Source organism: Calypte anna, chromosome 10 (genome assembly GCF_003957555.1).
Source record: "Calypte anna isolate BGI_N300 chromosome 10, bCalAnn1_v1.p, whole genome shotgun sequence".
Classification (NCBI taxonomy): Eukaryota; Metazoa; Chordata; class Aves; order Apodiformes; family Trochilidae; genus Calypte; species Calypte anna.
The window spans coordinates 21,556,725-21,577,709 of NC_044256.1; the positions used below are offsets into that span (position 1 = coordinate 21,556,725).

Here is a 20,985-nt window from a genome sequence, read left to right on the forward strand (position 1 = left end):
CCAGGATCCTCCTTGCCCTGGCTGTGTCCCACCCATCCCTGCAGGGGTTTCACCCGGCAAAGCCCCTACAGTTGTGCCCCGTCCTGCCTGTCCCCCACTTCTCTTTGTCCCTAAGAGGCTGCAAGAGCTGGGGTGGGGCCCTCAGTGGGTCCCGTAGGCTGCAAACAGCCCCACAGAAGGGGGCCATGCTGAGCCCCTGCTCTGTGGTCGGCAGCCCCCAGGGGCAACGGTCCCCTGTGGGACACAGCTGAGTTCATTCCACTTTTGGAGGAAGCTGAGGTAAGAAACCATGTCAAATGGAGTGCTGCTGATTTGCCTTCCCAGGGCTGAGAAATATTCGGGTGGTGACACCAAGGAGCAGCACAATGGCATGGCATGGCATGGCACAGCCAGGGTCTGCCACTGTGCCCTCTGTGCCCCATCCAGCTCCCCGGAGCCCTCGGTGCTGCTGAGGCTCCCTCGGAAAGGCGCTTTTCAGAGCTCATTAGCGGGTGGGGGCAGCTCCGCGCTGCAGATGCTCCCAGCAGCCCTCCGGCTGCACAGACACCTGCGGAATTGCCATGAGCTTAGCGAGGGGTTTGCAAGCCGGGCCGAAGGGCTCCTCTGCACCATCAGCATGCCTCCGACACCCCCAGCACCCCCAGGCAGCACAGGAGCCCTCCTGCCTGCTCCAGGCGCACCAGAGACACCGGGCACAGCTGGTGGGAGACATCCAAACCTGGGGCTGGGGCGTGGGGCGAGGGCTGCATCCCCCTGCAGTACCAGGACGGTCAGGACTGTGATGCGAAGCTTTGGACGAGCGCAGCTTAAATCCCCTTCCCTGGAAACCCCGAGCGCAGCCGGCAGCAGGAAGGTTGCGGCAGCCGCACCTCATCTCACCCAGTTTCACATCCTCTGTTCCCGTTCGGCAGCCAGCATTGCCCTCCGCCCGCTGCACAGCAGGACCCCACTCCCGCAGCCCGGCCCTGGACCCCTGTCGCAGCAGCTGCCAGCCCGGACCCACGGAGCCGAGGGGCGGCAGGGGCCCAGACCCACGAAAAAGGAAGATGCCGGCAAGAAGCGCCCGAGCAGCTTGCAGACTGCAGGGACCTCGGTCCTGACCGCAGAAAGCCACCATGGCCACCGCGCAGAGAGCAGCAGGAGCCAGCAGCACCCTCCTGGGGTCTGGCACCCTGCGGGGGGCTCGGGTGGGCTCTGCCAGAGCTGGCCGTGGCACGCAGGGGTTGTCCCAGTGCAATCCCAGGTCCGGTTCTGGCTGTAAGGGGGAGCTGGGGGGGGGGAGGTGGTCTGGTCCCGGATCCCCAGCAGATCCCGGCCGTGGGACACAGAGCACAGGCAGTGGAGCTGGTTTGCATAGTTCTGAACATTTAATAACTCAGTCTCTCTAGCGTTATATCCACATCCATTAAATTAAAAACAGGCTCAGGAGGCAGCTCCCGGCTGATTAAATTACGAGAAAAAATTACTGTGCACCAAAAAAAGTTATTATAGAAAAATAGTCCTGTGGCCCCCGGCCGGCAGCTCCGTCCTTAGTGGGCCAGAGCCAGCGCTGGCACGGGGCTGGTGGGTGCCCGTGCCACGGCCCCGGTATGCGGACGGCAAGGGGGCTGTGGCACCGGCCCCCAGCCCGCGGGAAGGGAGCGGCGAGGGCAGGAGCTCCAGCGGGGAGCAGAACGGATTGTCACCAAATGGGGGCAAGGCACGTCGGGGGGCTGGGGCCGCAGGGGCGCCGGGCTCTGCCCAGCACAGGCAGAACGGGCACGATCCCCCGGCCAGCAGCGGCACAGCCCTGCCGGGGGCAAGACGGGGGGTGGGAGAGCCGGGGCAGGGGTTGTGCGAGGGGGTCCCTGCCCGTGCCTGGGGCCGAATCTCGGGCGCAGGGGAAGGCGCTGCCCTGCCCCCCGCTCTGTGGGCAGCGGAGGCCCGGCCATTATTGCTGTTGAAGGGCACGGTGCAGGCAGACAGGGCCCCGGGGAGGCGGTGGGGACCCAGGACACTGGCAGAGCCTTGCGGGTGCCTCCATTGCAGAGGGTGGGCCATGCCAGGGGTGGACTCAGCCCCAGTGGGCAGAGCACGTCCCAGGCTCTGGGCAGAGTTGCCCCTGTCCTGGCCTGAGCAACCAGCACCCAGGGACTCCACGGGCTGCCTGCCCTGGGGAACTTGTGTGACCCCCAGCAGCCGCCTGCAGCAGAGATATGGCTGCCAGTGCAGGGGCAGTGAGTGCCAGGGCCCCGCTGCCATCAAACACCCCTTGGGGGGCACAGGATGGACGTGGGGGCCAAGAGAGATGGTGCAGGATGCAGGTTGTGGTGCTGGGGATGGTGCTGGCAGGGCTGTGCCCAGCAGCTGAGGCTGGGGCCAAGATATGGTGTTGGCTGGGGGGGAGCCCTCGGCTGCTGCGGTGTGGGAGGGGGACAGGGGCAGAGTCCGGGGCCCCTCGGCCTCACCTGCCCCGGGCCCACGGTGCTGGGCAGGGAGGAGGGAGGGGCAGGAGGGCTCATCAAAGGGCACTTTGGTCTCTGATGAAGGCAGTCCTCTCGCTGCGGGCTTCGTTCTCCTCACCATCCGACTCCGAGGGACCCTCCTCCTGCCAGATGTCAGAGGGGAGCCCCTTGTAGGAGATGATCCCACTGTCCAGGGCGTAGACCTTCACGCCCCGCAGGCTGAAGCCTGAGCGCGCCTGTAGCACCAGGAAGACAGTGACAAAGATGACCACGATGAGGACACAGCTGAGGCTGGCAATGAGGACGGGCAGGTTGGCTGAAGCAGGGGGCTCAGCCAGCCCCTCGCTGTCGGTCAGGGCAGGGGACGCGCGGCTGCTCTGCGTCTGGTGGGAGCAGGAGAGGTCTAGGCTGCTGAAGTGGGAGTGTGCGGGGCAGGTCAGGCACTGGTTGGGGCCGGGCCCAACACAGGTGGCACAGGAGGGGTGGCAGGGCAGGCAGAGGTGGGGTGTGATGGGCTCCACACTGTTCTCCAGGTTGTAGTGGGTGCTCTGGATGCCAGGTGCGAAGCCGGGAGGGCAGTGCTTCAGGCAGCTCTTCTGGTGCAGGTAGTACCCCTCCTCACAGACTGCAGGAAGGGCAGGGTCAGCATGGGCAGGGGGTTGGCATGGGCAGGGGGCTGCCTGTGCCCCCATCCCCACCCCACAAGCCCCACACTCACCCACGCAGGTCTGGCTGGGGGTCAGGGTCTTGCAGCCACTGCTCTCCAGCTGGTTGGAGAGGCTGGGGGAGTCGGTGGCCGTCCCATACAGCACGAGCGTGAACTTGGTCAGTGTGCCTGCAACCACACGGGGTGAGGACCACTGGGGGCACCACAGGGGTGAGGACCACAAGGGACACTGCCTGCACATGGGACAGGCACGGGGAGGGGGCTTGCACCACTCAGGGTTTTCAGGGGGCACTGGGGCTGTGCCCATTGCCTGGAGCCCCTGACATGGAACCATGGCCCCTGTAAAGGGCTGCCCACAGGGCAGGAGGGATTCAGTTCAGCTGGCAGGGAGGGCACCTGCTGCCCCAGACCCTGACCCTCACCCCCCCTGGAGCAGCCACATCCCCTCCCCACATGTCCAACTCCAGCCTCTCCCACAGCCAGGTCCAGCAAAGTACCCAAGGTGCCACCAGCCCCTTGGCCTGGGGAGGGGGATTCTGGGAGCCTGCACTGCTCCCACTCCCATGCAAGGCTCAGGGGTGCAAGGTCAGCCCAGCCCTACCATAGTTGTTGGCATCGCTGGTGTTCTCAATCTCCAGCACCCACTCCCCGGAGGGGTCCTCGTCCCACGAGTGTGTTGTCATGAAGGCCCAGTCATTAAAGCCATCAGCTGAGAAGTCATGGGGCCTGGGCAAGGAGGGGCAAGAGGTGGCTGCTGGTGTCCTGCAGACCCCCAGTGCCAGTCCAGCACCTCAGAGCCCGGCACCTACCTGGCAGCAAGCAGGGTGGAGCGGGTGCCCATGGGACTGACGAGGTGGATGGCCAAGTCCCCACGTCGGTTGTAGGACAGCGTCAGCCGTGCCTGTGCGTGCTCCAGACGGCTGATGTAGTTGGCTTTCCCCAGGCAGGCATCCACCTTCCGCCGCACCTCCAGGCGCTTCCCAATGTCCCTGCCAGCAGAGACAAGAGTGGGACTGCGCCCAGCCCAGGGACACATCTCCCCAGTGCTTCTCTGTGCCGGCCCTGAATGGGACCTTTCTTCACCCACCACAGAGCTGACTCCACCCTGCCTGGCATGACTGGGGACATTACAGGCTCAGCCATCCTTAATTTCACAAGAAGTGCCTGCCCTGGATGGGCAGGGCTGGTCCCAGGGGACAGTGGAGGTGCAGCAGGCAGAGCCTAGCCCCGGCCTTCTCTGTGCCCTGGGATGCTCCCACCCCCAGGGCCCCCAGGGAGCATCCCTGCTGCACATGAGACTCAGCACATGTTGTGTTGTGGTGGCAGCAGCCAAGCAGGAGAAAAAGGAGCTTCTGTCCACCCCTGAAAAACCCCTCTGTCCAGGATGACTTCTGCTGGTGGCTCCCAAACCACAGTGCCCAGCCCGGCCAGAGCCAGCAGGCTCAGCAGCTGACCTCAGTGCTAGATGGCTGACGGCAGCTCCCCCAGAGCTCTCCTGGGAGGATGGTCGGGCTCTTGGGGCGTCTCAGCACCCAAGATCCTTCCACTCCCTGCCTTGGACCCTAAGGCACTAGGGCTCCTGTGTGGGACCGTGCACAGGCAGCTACCGGGCAATGCCCTCCTCAGCTCACTGGCCCTTACTTTGGCTCCGTGAGGACATCAATGACACACTTCCGCTGAGGTCCCACTGTGGTCCAGTTCTTGGCCAGGTTCACCATGGCACCGGCATCCAGCAGGCCATAGCCGTAGGAGTGGCTGACTGTGGGCAGAGAGGTGGTCAGCACTGCTCCTGGGGCCACAGAACACCAGTGGGGATGTGTGCCTTTGCCCCCAGGGCTGCTGGCTGCTCCTCCCCAGCACCTAGCCTGTCCCTAGCCCCCCGGTACCTTTGCGGCCAACGCCATTGGTAACCCAGTCGTTGGCATTGAGGTGAGAGGGCTTCGAGGTCTGCACCACCAGGTGCTGCATGTCCCGCCAGGTCAGGTTCTTGCTGCAGGGAGATGCGGTGCTCAGGGAACGGCCCCAGGCGGGTCCCTGCCCTGTGCAGCTGCCCCAGCCCCACTCCCCAGGCCCTTACTTGGCTTCCAGGGCAAGGGCGATGATGCCGGCAGCCAGCGGCGCCGAGGCTGACGTCCCCGTGTGTGATTCGGTGCATTTCTGCCTAAGGTCAGTGGTCACCTGCAAGGAGGAGCACCAGGGTGGGTGCTGCAGGCACCAGCCATGTCCAGGAGCTGGCCTGGGGGCTCTTGATGTCCCCACAAAGGGCATGAGAGGTGAGGCAGAGCCACTGTTCTGGGGCCACTCATGATCTTCCCCTCAAACTCAAGCCCCAGGAGTGACCCGGGGGTGGCAGCCAGGACTAGCCCTGCTCCCAGCACCAGAGCAGCTCAGCTCTCAGAGGGATCCCCACAGGTCACAGAGCATCCTGTCCCCAGGGACCCACAGCCCCAACTCACAATCTGCTTCTCGTCCTGGTTGCCACTGCTGTAGGTGGTGGCCAGGGTGGAGGAGCAGGCCTCGCTGTACCAGGGCACGTTGCCGTACTGCGTGGTGCTGCTGATGGACAGGGTGTAGATGCTGTTGGTGTAACCGTCACAATTGCAGCTGTCGTGCTCGCGGCCCCCGTTCCCAGATGCCCAGACGAAGATGGAGCCCAATCCCCCTCGGCCCTGGTGACAGAGGCAGGGTGAGGGCTGGATCTGGAGACAAGCCAACAGTGCCAGCCCCGGGGCTCCTGTAGCTGGAGTGGGAAAGATGGAGCAGATGCAGCTGGGACACTGGGGGACAGGGACACCACCGGTCACAGCTGCCAGCCTGGGCACCCAGCACTGCCACTCCTCACCACTGCTGTGCCTACCGAGGGTGCCCAGACCCCTCTGCCAAAGCTACGGGGACTGCTCTGAGAGGTCAGTGTTGAGGGTAAGAGGAGGCCTCACTCAAGCGGGGCTTTCACCAGCCAATATCTTTCCCACTGGAGAGTCACCCAGGTTGACAGCCTGCATGGGACCTGCAGCACTGCAGGAGCTCAGCAGAACATCCCAACCAGTGACTTGGCCAAGGCTGACAGCAAGCAGGGACAGCACAGGGAGAAGGGGTAGGGCAATGGAGGGCCTGGCACAGAGCCAGGCAGGAGCACAGGTCTTTGGAAAGCAAGGAGAGAACAGGGATAAGCAGCAAAGGAGGAGCCCTGACTCAGAGCCACCCTGCAGGAAGAACAGGAAAAACCAACAGAGCCTGATCCTGGAGCTGGACTGGAAGACACTGTGGGAGTGCCAGGAGAGCAGCCAGGGCCAGCAGAGCAGGGGAAGGGGCCAGGAGCTCCACCTGAGCCACGGGTCAGCTCACCTGGTTGACCCCACGGAAGAAAGCCTCCTCTGCCAGCCGGGCAGGGCCATCCACTGTCTTGCCATCATCCTCAGGGCCCCAGCTGGCACTGTAGATGTGGATGTGGTTGGGATTGAGACCTAGTGAATGGGCCTCCACAGCATCAGTCACCTCCCCATCCAGCATGCGCACACCTAGGGCCAGAGAGCAGATGTCACGGGGCACGGTGGCCATAGGGCAGGGTGGCCATAGGGCAGGGTGGCCTCAGGGCAGCTGTGCCAATGGCAAGGGCCCTCTGGCCACCACAGCCACCCCATGCCACCAGCCACTGCAGGCCTGCCTTGGCCAGCAGCACTAAGACCCCCAGCACAGCCCACTCCTGCTGGCTACAGGGCACCCATACAGGCTGGCACAGGACAGGGGGCACCCACCTCCAATCCTGGCGTTGTAAGCCACGCCAACACCACAGATACCGTTGTTTGCCACCGCAGCAACTTCCCCAGCGCAGCGTGTGCCGTGTCTGCAGTTCAAACAGGACCAAGAGTGCTCAGACAGGGCATGAGTGTGGGGCTGGGCACCAGCCATAGCCATAGGGACCAGCACCCAGGCTGCCTCCCTTCCTTCCCACACCGAGAGAGGCCCCGTGGGGCTCCTCCATCCCTCCTCTGCTCCAGAGCTGGGGGGACTGAATGGCCCATGCTGGCATTGAGCAGTCCCAAAGGATGCTGATCTATCAGAACAGGAGGCAGGGGGTTGCTCCATGGGGCAGAAGTATGTTCCTGCTCCTCCAGCAATGCTGTGGGCTGGTGCTGCCACCCAATCTCTGCTGTGGCTGGGCTCTGCTGCTCTGAACTTGCCTCACCTGTTGTCATTCATCTGCGTGTAGCGGGGCTGTGGGTCTGGGTCCTGGTCATTGACGTCAAAGCTGGCCCCTGGATCCTGAAAGGCAGATCTGGCAGTCAGAGACCATCCACCAGGCTCACCAAGCCCCACCACCCTGGGGCCACGCCTGTGCTCCCTGCCCTGGGGCTGAGCTGAGCTGAGCAGGGGGAGCAGGCTCCAGATGCACCTCCACCACTTTCCTCCACATCCCACCAGGGCAGGCAGGAGCCCTGTGCCAGGCAGCTTCAGGGCAGCCCAGGCAGGTTTCTGTGGCACACTGCCCTGTAGCATCACCCACACTTACATAATTGGCCTCCAGGTCAGGGTGGTTCTTCTCAATTCCATCATCCAGGATGGAGACCACGATGCCCTTGCCCGTGTAGCCCTGCGCCCAGGCCTGGCGCACGTTCAGGTCCCGCTGGTTGGTATTGTACTGCAAAAAAAGTCCTGGCAATAGGAGCTGTGCCCATGTCTGGCACCACGGTGGGGTCTGCCCAGACACTTCCTGGCTGCCCCTCACCCTGCTCAGTGGGCCACAGGGACAAGAAGACCCCAGGGACTGGGCACAGAGAGCTGGGCATGGCCACCCGAGGAGCCACTCTGAAATGAGACAGAGCCCCAGGCTGTGCCTGGACCACATGCACACAGCTCCCTGCATGGAGATCAGGCTTGTGCCCAAGACACAGACAGGCAGGGGCATGGATCCCGTTCCTGTCACAACTCTGCAGCTCCCTGCCCTGCCTGGCACTCACCAGGTACCACTGCTGAGGGAACTTGGGGTCTGTGGGCTCCATGAAAACGTCTCTCTTGGTCCTGCGTTTTGCCACCTGCTGCTCCAGCCACTGCACCTGTGGACAGAGAGGTTGTGGAACTCTGGGGACAGAGAGGGCATGGCACAGAGCTCTGCCCAGCCATGGTTGCCCCAGGCCTGATGGTGAAGCCCCCCAGACTAGGGCCAGCCCACTGCAGATGGTAGGCAGGACACCCCCCCCCTGCACATACCTGTGGTTCCCAGGCCAAACGTCTGTGCCAGGACCGGTGGGGAGAGAGGGAACGCTTCACCACACCGCTGTGCCGAAAGTGGTAATAGTCACCAAAGATCTGCAGGGTAGAAGAAAGCAGGATGGCAGTGAGAGCCCAGTCTCCCCAATTTCCCATACCCCAGCTGCCATCCTGAGCCCCAGGGATGGTGGGGATCGTGTTTGGACACTCAGGGCAGGACCACTGGTGACAGACTGCAGCACTGGTGACAAGCTGGGGCTGTGGCAATGCAGCCTCTGCCCACCATGCTCCACTCAGAGGGGCATGCAGATGTCTGACCCTAGGGGACAGCAATGGTGCTGTCATGGCCCTGGCTTAGCCCCACAGACAGGGACAGCAGGAAGGGACTTCAGTGCAGCCTGGCTGGGCTGGGAGGACATCAGCCACCCAGCCATCCAGATGGTTATTTTAAAACCCTGAACCCTCTCCTATGCTGTCATTTCCTTATCCCCTCCATCACATCCCAGAGGCTGTCCTGCCTGTGGTGATCCCCACCACCCAGGGCCTGAAGCCCAGCAGCCTGCCTGGGCAGGGGAGAAGGGGCTGAGAGCCCACTCTGCCCCCCTGGAAGCCATGAGGCCATGGCAGCCACAGGATATGGCTTCAAGGGCTGCGAGAACATAAAGGAGAGGATGTTTCACCCCCACTGCCCCAGGCTGCTGCAACAGCTTGGTTGGAGTTAACAAAACCCCCCCCCCCAGCTTATCAGAGCCCTGCAGATGTGCCACAACACCACCGGGCAGAAGGGGAAAGGTGTCCCCACTGACTGGCACAGGCGAGGACTCCCGGCAGCTCTAGCACCCGGGGAGGTGCTGGGATGAGGCCACTGCACCGGGCTGGCAGAGGTGACAGCGAGCTGCAGGCTCACCACCCTCCCCCAGCACCTCCACCCCTCCGGGGGTAAGGACAGAGCCCTGATTGTTCCCGCTCTCAGGCTGCAGCTCTGCCTGGCTATCCGGCTGGATTAGGTCTGCAGGGACACCGTGGTGGCAGGCAGGGCCCACACGCTTCCCCCCTAATCCCCACAATACCTGTCCTCAGCAAAGGCACAGCTGCCCCCAGGCCCCTGCGTCCCCGACGGCCACCTCCCTGCTCCTGCCCCCCCCTCCTGCCACAGCTCATGGCCACCCCAGCCAGCTCTGCTCCCACCAGTGTCCCCTGGGAGCAGGGCAATGTACCAGCAAGGACCTGCACCCCAGGGGTGTAGGAGGTGAGAGTGCATGAACCACCACGCTCCCACCCCAATGCTGCACCCATCCCTCTTCTCTGTGAGGACGAGGGACCCTCACTGTGCTCTGCAGCCCCTGCAAGACCACCAGCAGCGGATGTGGGTCCCGGCAGAGCAGGGGGCTGCCCTGGGACGCATGCGGTGGAGGAGCAGGGTGTACACCAGGACAGCACGCCTGCGAGGACAGTGTCCAGACCCTGTGCTGAGGCCAGGATCCTCTCAGATAAGGACCCTGGGGGCCTCTCACGGGGCACCAGAAACGCCCTGTCCCATCCTCCCTGTCCCAACTGCACATCCTGTCCCAGTGGCACCCCACAGGAACAGCAGCCCAGGAACCCACTGGAGAAGCCTGGCTCCCCACAGCCCTGACACCAGGACAGGCTACAGAAGGGGAGAAACTGAACCCAGACCCGCAGGTCCTACACAACCCATGGGGCTCTGCCTGCATGTCCTGCCAGCCACGGAGCAGGCCAGGAGAGCTGGGAGGTGCCAGATCTGGCCACAGAGCCAACAGCATGAGGACAAGGTGGGCACAGAGCTGGCATGTAGCCTCCATGGCTTGTGAATACAGATCCCAGATGGGCCCGGGCTCCCTGCAGAGCCACAGGGCCTGACACAGCTGGTTCTCCATTGTACCACAGGGCCTGATGAGCACCCCTGGGCCAGGGGAGGCATGGCTATTGAGACCAGTGCCACTTGGCCCCGGCAGCTGGATCTGGGACCCAGCTCTGCAGCACAATGGGGAATGATGCTGGAGCCCAGCACCTCAGCCCCAATCCCACTCCCAGGGGTCCTGGCAGAGACTCAGACCAGTAGGGCACATCCCAGTCCCCTCTGCACAGCAGCAGCTCTGGCCCCACACATCCCTTGCCCTGACATTATTTCTCAGTCATCTCCATGCAGACAGCACCAGTATGAGGCTGCCTACAGCCCCTGCAGCATAGAGACCCTCAGTGGGACCTGCCCCCCTCCCCCCATAGCCCCTTTCTCAGGCATGAGCCCCTCAGGATTCGGGGCTCCCTCTCCCCAGCAGGGATCAGCTGAGGTGGCAGCCACCTTCCCCACCCACCATGGCTCCCAGAGCTGCTCCCAGAGAGGTCCTGACACCACAGCCATGAGTTGTGCAATTTCCTCTGGGATTTCACCCCTTGCTTCCTTCCCAGAGAGCCAGCCCAGCCCGGCACCACCCTGATCTAGGGGTAACAGACCCCCGCTGGGGGCTGGCAAAGCCACGTGGCAGCCCTTGCCAAAGACAGAGAGTCCAGAGTAATTGGGAGCTGCTGAGACACCTCCTGCCAAGGGCAGCTCAGGGTTGAGGACACATGGCTCTCCTCCTCCACCAGCACTAGGCACTCCCAATTTTTTCATGCTGGGATCAGTTTTCCTGGTTCCCCCTCTAGCAGGCAATGTGTGCTATGCCATGTTGTGCCATGATGTGCCACCAGACCATCCCACTGGCAGAAGGAGGCCCCAGCTCCATCCAGGTAATCACCACCCTCCAGTTAACACAGCGGGTGCTGGGAGGTAGCAGGGAAGGGGTGGACATGCAATGACCCCACTGCCAGACAGAGCAGCCCTGAAGTGAGCGCATTGCCCAAACAGACCTCAGCAGAGACAGCAGAGGACACTGATTCCAAAGGCAGAGGAAAGCTGGGAACCTACCGGGCCCAGGTTGAGGAATCCATGCTTCCTGGCCAGCCTGTCAGCCTCCTGGGGCCCCGCAGGGACGAGCACGGCCCAGGTGTTGGTGTAAACCCGCTGGGCCAGCACCTCCTGGGCTAGGAGAGCAAGGGCAACCACCAGTGTCTGGAGCAGGAGCAGCGAGCAGGGTCTCAGATCCATCAGAGAATCGGGGTTCCTCTGGCCAGGGAGCAGGAGGGTCCCGGGAGCAGGGGGTCCAGTGACCTCCCAGCCTCAGCACCCCGGGGCACACTGGCCTCTCTGCCCCGCTGGCCACTGCTCAGCCCGAGGGGGCATGGGGACAAGCCCGTGACAGCTGAGGTGGGGACAGCGGCAGGGACACACCGTCCGGGGCAGCAGCACGATCTGTGGAGAAAGGAAAGAGCCGTCAGAGCTTGGGAAAGGCACCGGACCGAGACCTGGCGTGGGGACAAGGGGCTTTGGGCACAGAGTGCCTGCTGTCACCGCGGCTCAGGCACACCGTGGTGGCTCTGTGCATGGCTTGTCCCGCCTGTTTACCTCCGCTGTTTACCTTCGCATTGCCCAATGTGTACTTAGACTCCGCGCTTCCAAACACGGAGGGTACGAAGCGGGAGGGGAGAGAGAAGGCAGAAGGCGAGGGAAGCCGTGCCGCCATGCTCTGCAGTGCCCAGAAAGCCCTTCCCCAGCCTATCCGGGATGCTAAACCCTCCTCGCCAGTCCCAACACATTCCCCGGGGGCACGGTCGAGCCGCCAGCCGTCCCCATGGCCACCTTCGTGCCGTGGGGACGGCTGGCGGCTCGGCCGTGGCCCCCGACCATGCCGGGAGGCGTCCTGACCCCTTCCTTCTCCCAAAATCCGGCTTCTCTCCCCGCCATGGGGCCGTTCCCTTACCGCGGCCTCTCCCGGTTCCGCTCCCGGTCCCGTCCCGCCGCCGGCCCGGCCCCAATGTCGGCGGCGCCGCCGCGTCACACCGCCCGCAGCGCCCGCCCCGGAGCCGGGCCCGGCCCAGGCAGGGGCGGCCGGGACGGCCGGCGGGGCCGCTTGTTTACCAGCCCCGCAGCTGTCAGGACCTCGTCCCGCCCCTCCCCGCGCCGACCGGCCCCGTTGCGCCGGGACCGCTCCGCCCGCCCACGGACCGGCACGGCCCGGCCCGGCCCCGCCGCTCCGCCGGGCGCTGCCGGATGCCGTCACCGACGACCGCCCCGCCCGCCCCGACACGGGGACGCGGACCCCCGGGCGCAGCGGGGACCGATACCCTCCCGCAGCACCGCAAAAAACCCGCCTGGGCCTGCGGACAACGGCCCTCCGCCCGCAACGGGCATGGCAGGGATACCACGGGGCTGACCCCGGACCGGTCCGCGGCCACTGGGGGCTGCCCATGCCCACCCGGGGCTGCCCACGTGCATTGGGGGATGCCCGTGCCCACCCGGTGCTGCCAGTGCCCACTCAGGACTGTCCACGTGCATTGGGGTCTTCCCGTGCCCTCTGGGGACAGCCGGTGCCCACCCGAGACTGCCGATGCCCACTGGGGACATTCAGTGCCCACTCGGATCCGCCCGTGCCCACCGGGGCCTGCCGGTGCCCACCAAGGACTTGCCCGTGCCCTCCGTGCAGTCGTCCTGGACCTGCCTCAAAGGGCCCAGACCCCCGTGGGTCCTGGGCACAGACCAGGGTGCTGGGTGCCCACAGATACGGGCCCTCAAAGACACCTTGTCCCACGTCCCTGCTCTGAGGGCTGGTGGGACACAAGCCCACCCAGGCCGACCCGTTTCAGCCCCAGCAGCTGCCAGAACACGGGGTTCCTCAACCGGGTCAACGGCACCGGCCTTCTCGTACCGCGGGGGCTGCACTCCCGACGGGGCTGTCCGGGAAGCGGCAACACCAGGAAAACGCAGGAGAGAGACTCGAGCCGCGGAGAGGTGCGGGGTGAGCTGCGGCTTCCAGAAACGCAGAGCGCTCCTGTCCCGGTGCGCGGGAGCGTGTCGAGAGGTGACAGCCGGGACCGAAGAGCCAAGGCAGCAGAACCCCAACTAACCTGGATCCTGGATCCTGCGGCGGGTCCAGGCAGGGGGAAGGGACTGGCTGGGTTGTCACCGAACAGCTCTTATCAGCGCTCAGATCGTGCGGCACTCACGATCGCACAGGAAGCAGTCACCGTGGTAACCGGGATGCCGAGAACAGCCCAGAAAATCTGGCACAGGGCAGATTTCTGTGAAACTGGGTTAGTTCCGCAGGACACCCCCGGCTGCAGCTTTCCCTGGGGCAGAGGCCCTGAGAGACACCGGGGACCCTGGGACCACCCTCCAGTGCCCCAGTCCCGGGGAATCCCCAGCATCCCAGGGCACACAGCAGTCACCCCACAACCCCACAGCCTGCTCAGGAGCCTGTTCCTGGTGTCCCGGGAGCACCCATGGGGATATATGGGGGGATCTGTGTGCCAGGGGCAGGTCCTGGGCTTGACCCCAGCCCAGCAGGGCCTCCCCCTGCCCCCACCACACCCGGGTGCTGGCTGTGCCCCAGCTGGTGACAAGCCGTGGCACCTGGGCAGAGGAGCTGACAAAGGGCCCTTGTACACTTATCTGTGTGCCGTGGGCAGGAGGAACTGCTCCTTTACACCAACTGTTGGTGTTGGCCCTGCACGCTGACCCTGCACCCCTGCCAAAGGCAACACCTGGCACCTGGACCACCGGGATGGGGCCGGAGAGGCCACCGGACCAGCAGCCCCCAGGGCCAGAGGGAGCACCAGAGGGAGCACAGGCCCAGGCCAGACCCAAACAGCTGCTCAGCATCCCCCTCCTCACAGGGGGGTCTGCCAGGAGCATGAGCCCCCATGCCCAGCACTGGGGAGTGACCCCCCTGCCCCCCGCACGCTGCGGCACGGCACGGCAGCACGCAGCAATTGACACAAACCCACTTCCATGGAAAAATCAGGTCAGTTTTAGGCTTTTGTCTGGCAGGGACTGCACAAGCCCTGACAGTGATGCAACTGCTCTGTGCCCCAGCTTGCCAGGGGGCAGGGCAGTGAGGTGGCTGCACCCCTACTCGGAGGGGCTCGGGGATGCAGTCAGGGGCCATGGCACTGCTCAGTAGCAGCCCAGGGAGCAGGAGCTGGTGGAGGAAGGGCCAAGGGCCCTCACAAGCAGCAGGAAAAAGCAGAGAGGCAGGCAGGGGACACCCAAGGGACCACATCTGGAGCACAGCAACCCGCTCTGCCCGTGCCCTTCTGCCCTTCCCCAGCCCCCCTGCGATCCCTCCTGAAGCTCCATCCACCTCCTCCTTTCCCCCAGTGCTCCCCCACCAATGGGCACTGCCTGGCTCCTGGGAAGGCCCCAGCACCAGCCAGGATCTGGGTTCTGCAGGGCCCCCCTCGCAGTGCCCAGGGCCACACTCCAGACACAACACCCGCTGCAGTCACAGGCGGGGACGCCGGGCCCTGCCCCCACGCCCTGTCCTTGCCCCGCAGACACCAACAGGGCTGAGTCTGGCTTTTCAGCCCCACCACCACCCTAACACCAACCCACAGCACCCACCCTGCCATCGCCTGCCCCCACAGCTATCCCTGTGCCTTCCCGTGAGGTGCCAGCAGCACTCGGGGGGTCCCACACCAGTGAACAGCAGCAGAACCCCAGCTCAGCCCCTCCACACGAGCCCTGCAGGGTTTGGTGAGCCAGGAGTGGGGATGTGGATAGTGTGGAGGAGCAGCCCCAGCCTGACACGTGTTCCTGACCCATGTTGAGCCACGTGTCAGGCTGGGGCTGCTCCTCCAGTGCCTGTGGTCACAGAGCCACCCTGGGCCATCAGAGTGCTTCCCTGTTTGCTGAGGTTTTCCCTTCTGCTTCACCTGCCCAGGACAGCCTGTGCCTTGTGTGCTGCCCCTGCCCCGGGGGACACACTGTCAGCACACACCAGACCCAGATCTCACCAGGTCACCAAACACTCCAATTATCATCCAGGTACCAAGGCCAGAATGAGCCCAGTGAGCTCTGGCTGCCCCTGGGCGAGGCTGGACGGGATCCTTCTGGGAGTAGAATCCTTTGGGGTTGCAGCCCAGCACTGACCCCACTGGAGAAGCACACCTGTCTTAGGGTGCTGAGATCCACGGCAGGGCGTCTGGTGTGAAACAACCCTCACACCCACCACAAGAGCAGAACTAGTGTTGTGTTGTGCTATAGCAGAGTCTCCACCTGTAAAGATGAGCACTGAGTTCATTTGCAGCAAGAAATCATTAATTGCAGAAACCCCGAGATCTCACCCTGAATTTAAGAGATTTTCTAGGGGTGACAATTAGGAAATAATTTTTTTAAAAGAGTGCGTTTTCAGTCAACGATTGCATAAACTGAGCGCCAGGACGTCCCGCTGGCCCCGCCAATACCGGAAGGGACCGGGGCTGCTTCGCGGCAGCCGGGAGGGGTTTCCCGCCGGCAGCCGGTGCTGCCTCAGGGCCCCCGGGGCTGCGGGGAAGACGCGAGGGCAGGGAGCCGCAGGGCAGAAGAATTCTCTGCAAATTGGGCAAAACTGCGTCAGGAGCAGCCGCAACCGCGCCGGCCGCCTTCCGGGCAGATGGAGAGGTTTGGGTTTCCGCGAAATCCCCGGCTGGGAGATCGGGGAGCAGGGAGGACACCACAGCCTCCTGCGCTGGGAGATCGGGGAGCAGGGAGGACACCACAGCCTCCTGCGCTGGGAGATCGGGGAGCAGGGAGGACACAGCCGGGCCCCAGCCCGGCCCCTGCGGAGCGGCCCGCGTTGGGGTTTTCCCGGAAAAGCAGCCCCGCTGCGTCAGGGGAAGGAAGCGGGGGCAGCCGCCCGCACCCTGCTCCCGCCCGGAGCTCCTCGACCCCGCCCAAGACGCCGCCTGCTCCGCGCAGGACGAGCCCGGCCCTGCCCAGGCCTCGCACCGGGGCCGCCACCGCCCGCCGCACGGCGGAAGTGACTCCCGCGCCTCTTTAGCGTCACTTCCGGTCACCCGGCAGCCGGTTCCGGCGGAAGCGGTCCCGCTGTTGCCGTTCCGGGTGCGCAGCTGCGCGGTGTCAGCGGCCGCCGCTCCGCTCCGCCCGGCCCGGTCTCGTCCCCGGCCTTGTCCCTGTCCCAGCCCCGGGCCCGGCCCGGCTCCGCCGCCGCCATGTCGGTCCCCAGCGCCCTGATGAAGCAGCCGCCGATCCAGTCCACGGCGGGCGCCGTGCCCGTCCGCAACGAGAAGGGTGAGTGGGGGGGCGGCGGCCGAGGCCGAGCCGGGCCGAGGGTCGGGGGGCTGTGGGCGCGGAGCCCCTGCTGACGGCCCGGGTGCCCGCAGGCGAGCTGTCCATGGAGAAGGTGAAGGTGAAGCGGTACGTGTCGGGGAAGCGGCCCGACTATGCGCCCATGGAGTCCTCGGAGGAGGAGGACGAGGAGTTCCAGTTCATCAAAAAGGCGAAGGAGCAGGAGGTGGAGCCCGAGGAGCAGGAGGAGGAGCTGGCCAACGATCCCCGGCTCCGCCGCCTCCAGAACCGCATCGCCGAGGATGTGGAGGAGCGGTGAGTGGGGGGCAGCAGGGACTCTGCTTCACCCTCACGGGGGGCCGGGCAGGCCGGGCTGGAGGCGGCTGCAGTGCAGCAGCACCTCTGGCTCCCCAGCTCTGCGCTGTGCCTTGGTGGGTGCAGGTAACAAGAGGCTCTGGAATAAGAGTCACTGCAGTGTGCTTAGGGAGGGCTGGTGGGAAGGGACAGTCTGACACGGAGCAGACAAACACAGTTCTGGCAGCCTCTCCCTGCACAGTGCTGTCAGGTAACTGGGGTCTGCTGCAGGCTGGCGAGACACCGCAAGATCGTGGAGCCTGAGGTGGTTGGAGAAAGTGACTCGGAGGTGGAGGGGGAGGCCTGGCGCCTGGAGCGGGAGGACACCAGCGAGGAGGAGGAGGAGGAGATCGATGATGAGGTGTGGAGCTGAGCAGCCAGCCCAGAGAAGCCCCCGAGTGGCACATCCTGCCCTTGGCACGGGTGTGACAGGAGGGGCCACCCCACGTCTGGAGGGAGAGGCAGCTTGTCCTGGAGCTGAGAGCCGGGGCAGGAGGCCAGCAGGGAGGCAGCGTCGGGGCAGGTCTGACCCCTGTGCCCCCCTCAGGAGATCGAGCGCCGGCGTGGGATGATGCGACAGCGAGCACAGGAGAGGAAAACAGAGGAGCTGGAGGTGATGGAGCTGGAGGATGAGGGTCGCTCTGGAGAGGAGTCTGAGTCAGAGTCTGAGTACGAGGAGTACACGGACAGCGAGGATGAGATGGAGCCACGCCTCAAGCCCGTCTTCATCCGCAAGTGGGTGCCCTGGGGACACGGGGTGGGGCAGAGGGACCCCAGGGGACCCTTAGGTGTGCTGGGGGGACGGACAGCAGCAGCCTCAGGGGGCTCTAGAGGTGATCCCAGCTCCTCGGCAGCTGAGGGGTCTGGCTGCAGGCTGAGGCTGAGGTCTGACTGGAACCCTTGTCCAGTCCTGAGGGCAGCGGTGGGGCCGAGTCCCCATCACCCACAGGCAGCCCCGGGCAGGGGGGAGGAGACGATGGCTGCAGAGTAGGGGGGGGTCTGTAGCAGCCACCAGAGTGGCTGAGGTGGTCTCGTGGGCAGGAAGGACCGGATCACGGTGCAGGAGCGCGAGGCAGAGGCCCTGAAGCAGAAGGAGCTGGAGCAGGAGGCCAAGAGGATGGCGGAGGAGAGGCGCAAGTACACGCTGAAGGTGTGGGGGCTGTGCGGGGAGGGGGCTGCGCGGGGAGGGGGCTGCGGGCACGGCCAGCTGAGCCCCCTCCCTGCTGCAGATCGTGGAGGAGGAGGCCAAGAAGGAGCTGGAGGAGAACAAGCGTTCTCTGGCGGCGCTGGACGCGCTGGACACGGACGACGAGAACGACGAGGAGGAGTACGAGGCCTGGAAGGTGCGGGAGCTGAAACGCATCAAGCGGGACCGCGAGGAGCGAGAGGCGTGAGTGTGCTCTGCCCTGCCATGGGGAGGGGTCCCACAAAGACCCTCCTGCCCCCCTCGGGAGGCCCAAGCTCCTCCCCTCTGCCGGCTGCCGCTCGGGAGGCGTGGGGAGGGTCTCAGGGGTCTCTCCTGCCTAGGATGGAGAAGGAGAAGGCGGAGATCGAGCGCATGAGGAACCTGACGGAGGAGGAGCGCCGCGCCGAGCTGCGGGCCAACGGCAAGGTCATCACCAACAAGGCAGTGAAGGGCAAGTACAAGTTCCTGCAGAAGTACTACCACCGAGGAGCCTTCTTCATGGTGAGTGGGACGGGCGCGGGGCTGGGACAGGAGCTGCCCACCCGAAGCCCCAGGCTGAGCAGGCCCTGTCCCTCCCATAGGACGAGGATGAGGAGGTTTACAAGAGGGACTTCAGCGCCCCCACCCTCGAGGACCACTTCAACAAGACCATCCTGCCCAAAGTCATGCAGGTGGGGGTCAGGGCTGAGGGCGCGGGGGGATGAAGGTCAGGGACCCTCCTGCACTGCTGAGAGGCTCTTCTGCTCCCCAGGTCAAGAACTTTGGACGCTCAGGGCGGACCAAATACACGCACCTGGTGGACCAGGACACCACCTCCTTTGACTCGGCCTGGGGCCAGGAGAGTGCCCAGAACACCAAGTTCTTCAAGCAGAAGGCAGCAGGCGTGCGGGATGTCTTCGAGAGACCCTCGGCCAAGAAGCGAAAAACCACCTAAGGGCAGGGGGGCTCCGTGCTTCCCGGGGACAGCAGGGACAGCAGGTGGCATGGGGACTCCTGGGGTGACCAACCTGCAGTGCCACGCCCCCCATGACACCGTGGGCTCCTGCCCCAGTGCTGCAGGGGATGGCGCCCGATGTGGCCCTACAGGCACCTGGGAACAGCCCCACCACTCACCATTCTGGAGGAGTTCATGGACTTTTGAACCCTGTCACATTGATCTGCCCTGGAGCTGGGGTCCCCTTTGGTGTGGGACAGCAGTGACCTCGTCCCCTCCCCATTTCCACAGGGCTTGGCTTTTACACCTGCGTGGGGTGGGGGAGTTTTGATTAAATCGTCCTTTTCTTAGGTGTTGTGGGTGTGTTTTGTGGGTGTGCCCTTGAGCCTCCCTCTGCCCTGATGTGCTGGTGCTGCCCAAGTGGGAGGAGCTGTCACCACACCCAGGTCACTGCTGCTCCTGGGGCTCCTGCCTGTCCCTCCCGGGAAGGGGCACAGACACCCCGGTGTGACACCTGCTCCCACCAGTGCCTTTATTGGGTTTGGTACCACTCCTAGTCCAGCTGCCCCGTGCCTGCTGCAGCAGAGCCAGTTCTGGCCCAGCACTCGGTGGTGAGGACGGTGCTGGGCCCGGTGCCCATCTGGCGGGGGCAATCCTGGGCCCGGTGTTCCGCTGGCGAGGGCGGTGCCAGGCTGGCACTCAGTTGGTGAGGGCGATGAGGGCCTCCACCACGTTCCCCATGTGCTCCCGCAGGCTGCGCTCAGCTGCCGCCCGGGAGATCTCCATCTCTGTCATCTGCCGGGGGATCGGCACCGGGGGATGCTCAGCCCGGCTCCCCCCCCCGCCGCGGGTGCTCCCCGCCCCGCGTCCCCCCACTCACGATCAGCTCCAGGTCCTCCTTCTTGATGGTCACCTTGGCCAGTTCCTTCTCCCTGCAGCCAGACACACACAAACGCCCGTGACCGACGGCCCCGCCCCTGCGGTGGCCCACAGCCTCCCCCGGTGACCGGCAGCCCCCCCGTTACCTCTCCTGCTTCGCCTTCTGCTCCCGGGACCTCCGGTCTCCTATCACCGACATCGCCTGCCGGGACGAGCACAGTCACAGCGCTGCCGGCACCGGAGGCAGCAGTCGCCCCGGTGCCGGTGCAGGCAGTCGCCCCGCAAGCAGCTCCCTCCCTCCCTCCCTCCTGCTCCGGTCCCGGTCCCGCCACACCGTCTCCAGGTTGGAGCTCTGAATCTCCTTCTCCTCCGCGTAGTCGGTGACGCGCTCCAGGTCCGCCGCCCCGCTGTCGTGCTTCCGTGGCTTCTCGGCCTGCCGCCCGCCCGCCCCATCGCCGCCGCCGCCCCCGCCGTTGGGCTCCGTCTCCAGCTCCAGCTCCACGTCCCCCTCCGCCGCCATCGCGCCGCCGGCACCCACTTCCGGTCACGTGCGCCGCATGGACTAGCAAGCGGCGCCGCCGCGGGGATAGAGCGGCGCTGGGGGCGGGGGCGGACAAGCCCTGCCCACTGCACCCCCCCTATCGCCCGTGGCTTCGCACCTGCCCGCTTTCCCCCCGCCCCATTCCCGGTTCTGGTTCCGGTCCCGGCCGAGGGGCTCCCGCGGGGGCTGCCGGGCCTCGGGGGAGGACGCAGTAGGGCCGCCCCCCCGGGCTCCCCACGGCCGGTCCGGCGCTAAGACGAGTAAGAGGGTTAGAGATCCCGATTTGGCTACCGCCGCCATCACACGCCTTTTGCACGCTCCGAGCCCCCGGACTGCGCTGGGCTGACCCTCAGCAGCCACGCACCCACCCGCAGCGGGACAGGGAGAGATCAGGAGCTGTAAAAGAGAAAATTCTCGTGAGTTCAGGACACTTCAACCTGTGAAGGAAAGAGGGAAAACACACCAAGCTCCTGCCCACAAAGGGGAGATCCCGCTCCCCACCTTCATGCCCACCCGTGTCTCTTGGGTGCCCTTGAGTACCCCCACTGTCCCCAACCACGGCCACGCAGGTGACAGCACCCCACAGACCCCCCAGGCCAGCCGGGGGACTCATCCTGACCAGTGACCCCGTGGCTGAGGTCACCGTT

General features: G+C 65.1%; 4 protein-coding genes across 7 annotated transcripts; 2 read left to right on the forward strand and 2 right to left on the reverse strand.

The window, feature by feature from the left end:
- Positions 1-1,345: 1,345 nt before the first annotated feature.
- Positions 1,346-13,418, reverse strand: FURIN (furin, paired basic amino acid cleaving enzyme). Of its 4 annotated transcripts, none has more exons than XM_030457114.1 (16): positions 13,285-13,418; positions 11,249-11,632; positions 8,320-8,418; positions 8,070-8,165; positions 7,622-7,750; positions 7,298-7,374; positions 6,867-6,955; positions 6,457-6,629; positions 5,568-5,780; positions 5,189-5,289; positions 4,998-5,101; positions 4,753-4,870; positions 3,921-4,100; positions 3,713-3,837; positions 3,163-3,279; positions 1,346-3,069 (listed from the first exon to the last, which is right to left on the reverse strand). In XM_030457114.1, the coding sequence occupies exons 2-16, from the start codon at positions 11,426-11,428 to the stop codon at positions 2,501-2,503; spliced, it is 2,370 nt and encodes a 789-aa protein (XP_030312974.1). In that variant the 5' UTR covers positions 11,429-11,632; positions 13,285-13,418; the 3' UTR covers positions 1,346-2,500. The 4 variants fall into 4 exon arrangements, with proteins under 4 accessions (XP_030312974.1, XP_030312973.1, XP_030312972.1 ...); XM_030457113.1 differs by having other exon boundaries at positions 13,086-13,344; XM_030457112.1 differs by lacking the exon at positions 13,285-13,418 and adding an exon at positions 12,141-12,211.
- Positions 11,945-16,179, forward strand: LOC115598808 (collagen alpha-1(I) chain-like). The gene is made up of 2 exons (XM_030456671.1): positions 11,945-13,238; positions 15,557-16,179. The coding sequence occupies exons 1-2, from the start codon at positions 11,945-11,947 to the stop codon at positions 16,177-16,179; spliced, it is 1,917 nt and encodes a 638-aa protein (XP_030312531.1).
- Positions 16,180-16,214: 35 nt separating this feature from the next.
- On the forward strand, positions 16,215-19,271 carry MFAP1 (microfibril associated protein 1). The gene is made up of 9 exons (XM_030457116.1): positions 16,215-16,447; positions 16,540-16,759; positions 17,030-17,159; positions 17,346-17,533; positions 17,840-17,948; positions 18,028-18,188; positions 18,326-18,485; positions 18,566-18,655; positions 18,736-19,271. The coding sequence occupies exons 1-9, from the start codon at positions 16,369-16,371 to the stop codon at positions 18,916-18,918; spliced, it is 1,320 nt and encodes a 439-aa protein (XP_030312976.1). The 5' UTR covers positions 16,215-16,368; the 3' UTR covers positions 18,919-19,271.
- A 153-nt stretch (positions 19,272-19,424) lies between these two features.
- HYPK (huntingtin interacting protein K) lies at positions 19,425-20,338 on the reverse strand. The gene is made up of 4 exons (XM_008504553.2): positions 20,132-20,338; positions 19,944-19,999; positions 19,799-19,850; positions 19,425-19,713 (listed from the first exon to the last, which is right to left on the reverse strand). Exons 1-4 carry the CDS (start codon positions 20,315-20,317, stop codon positions 19,618-19,620), a joined length of 390 nt encoding a protein of 129 aa, XP_008502775.1. The 5' UTR covers positions 20,318-20,338; the 3' UTR covers positions 19,425-19,617.
- Between the last annotated feature and the right edge of the window lie 647 nt (positions 20,339-20,985).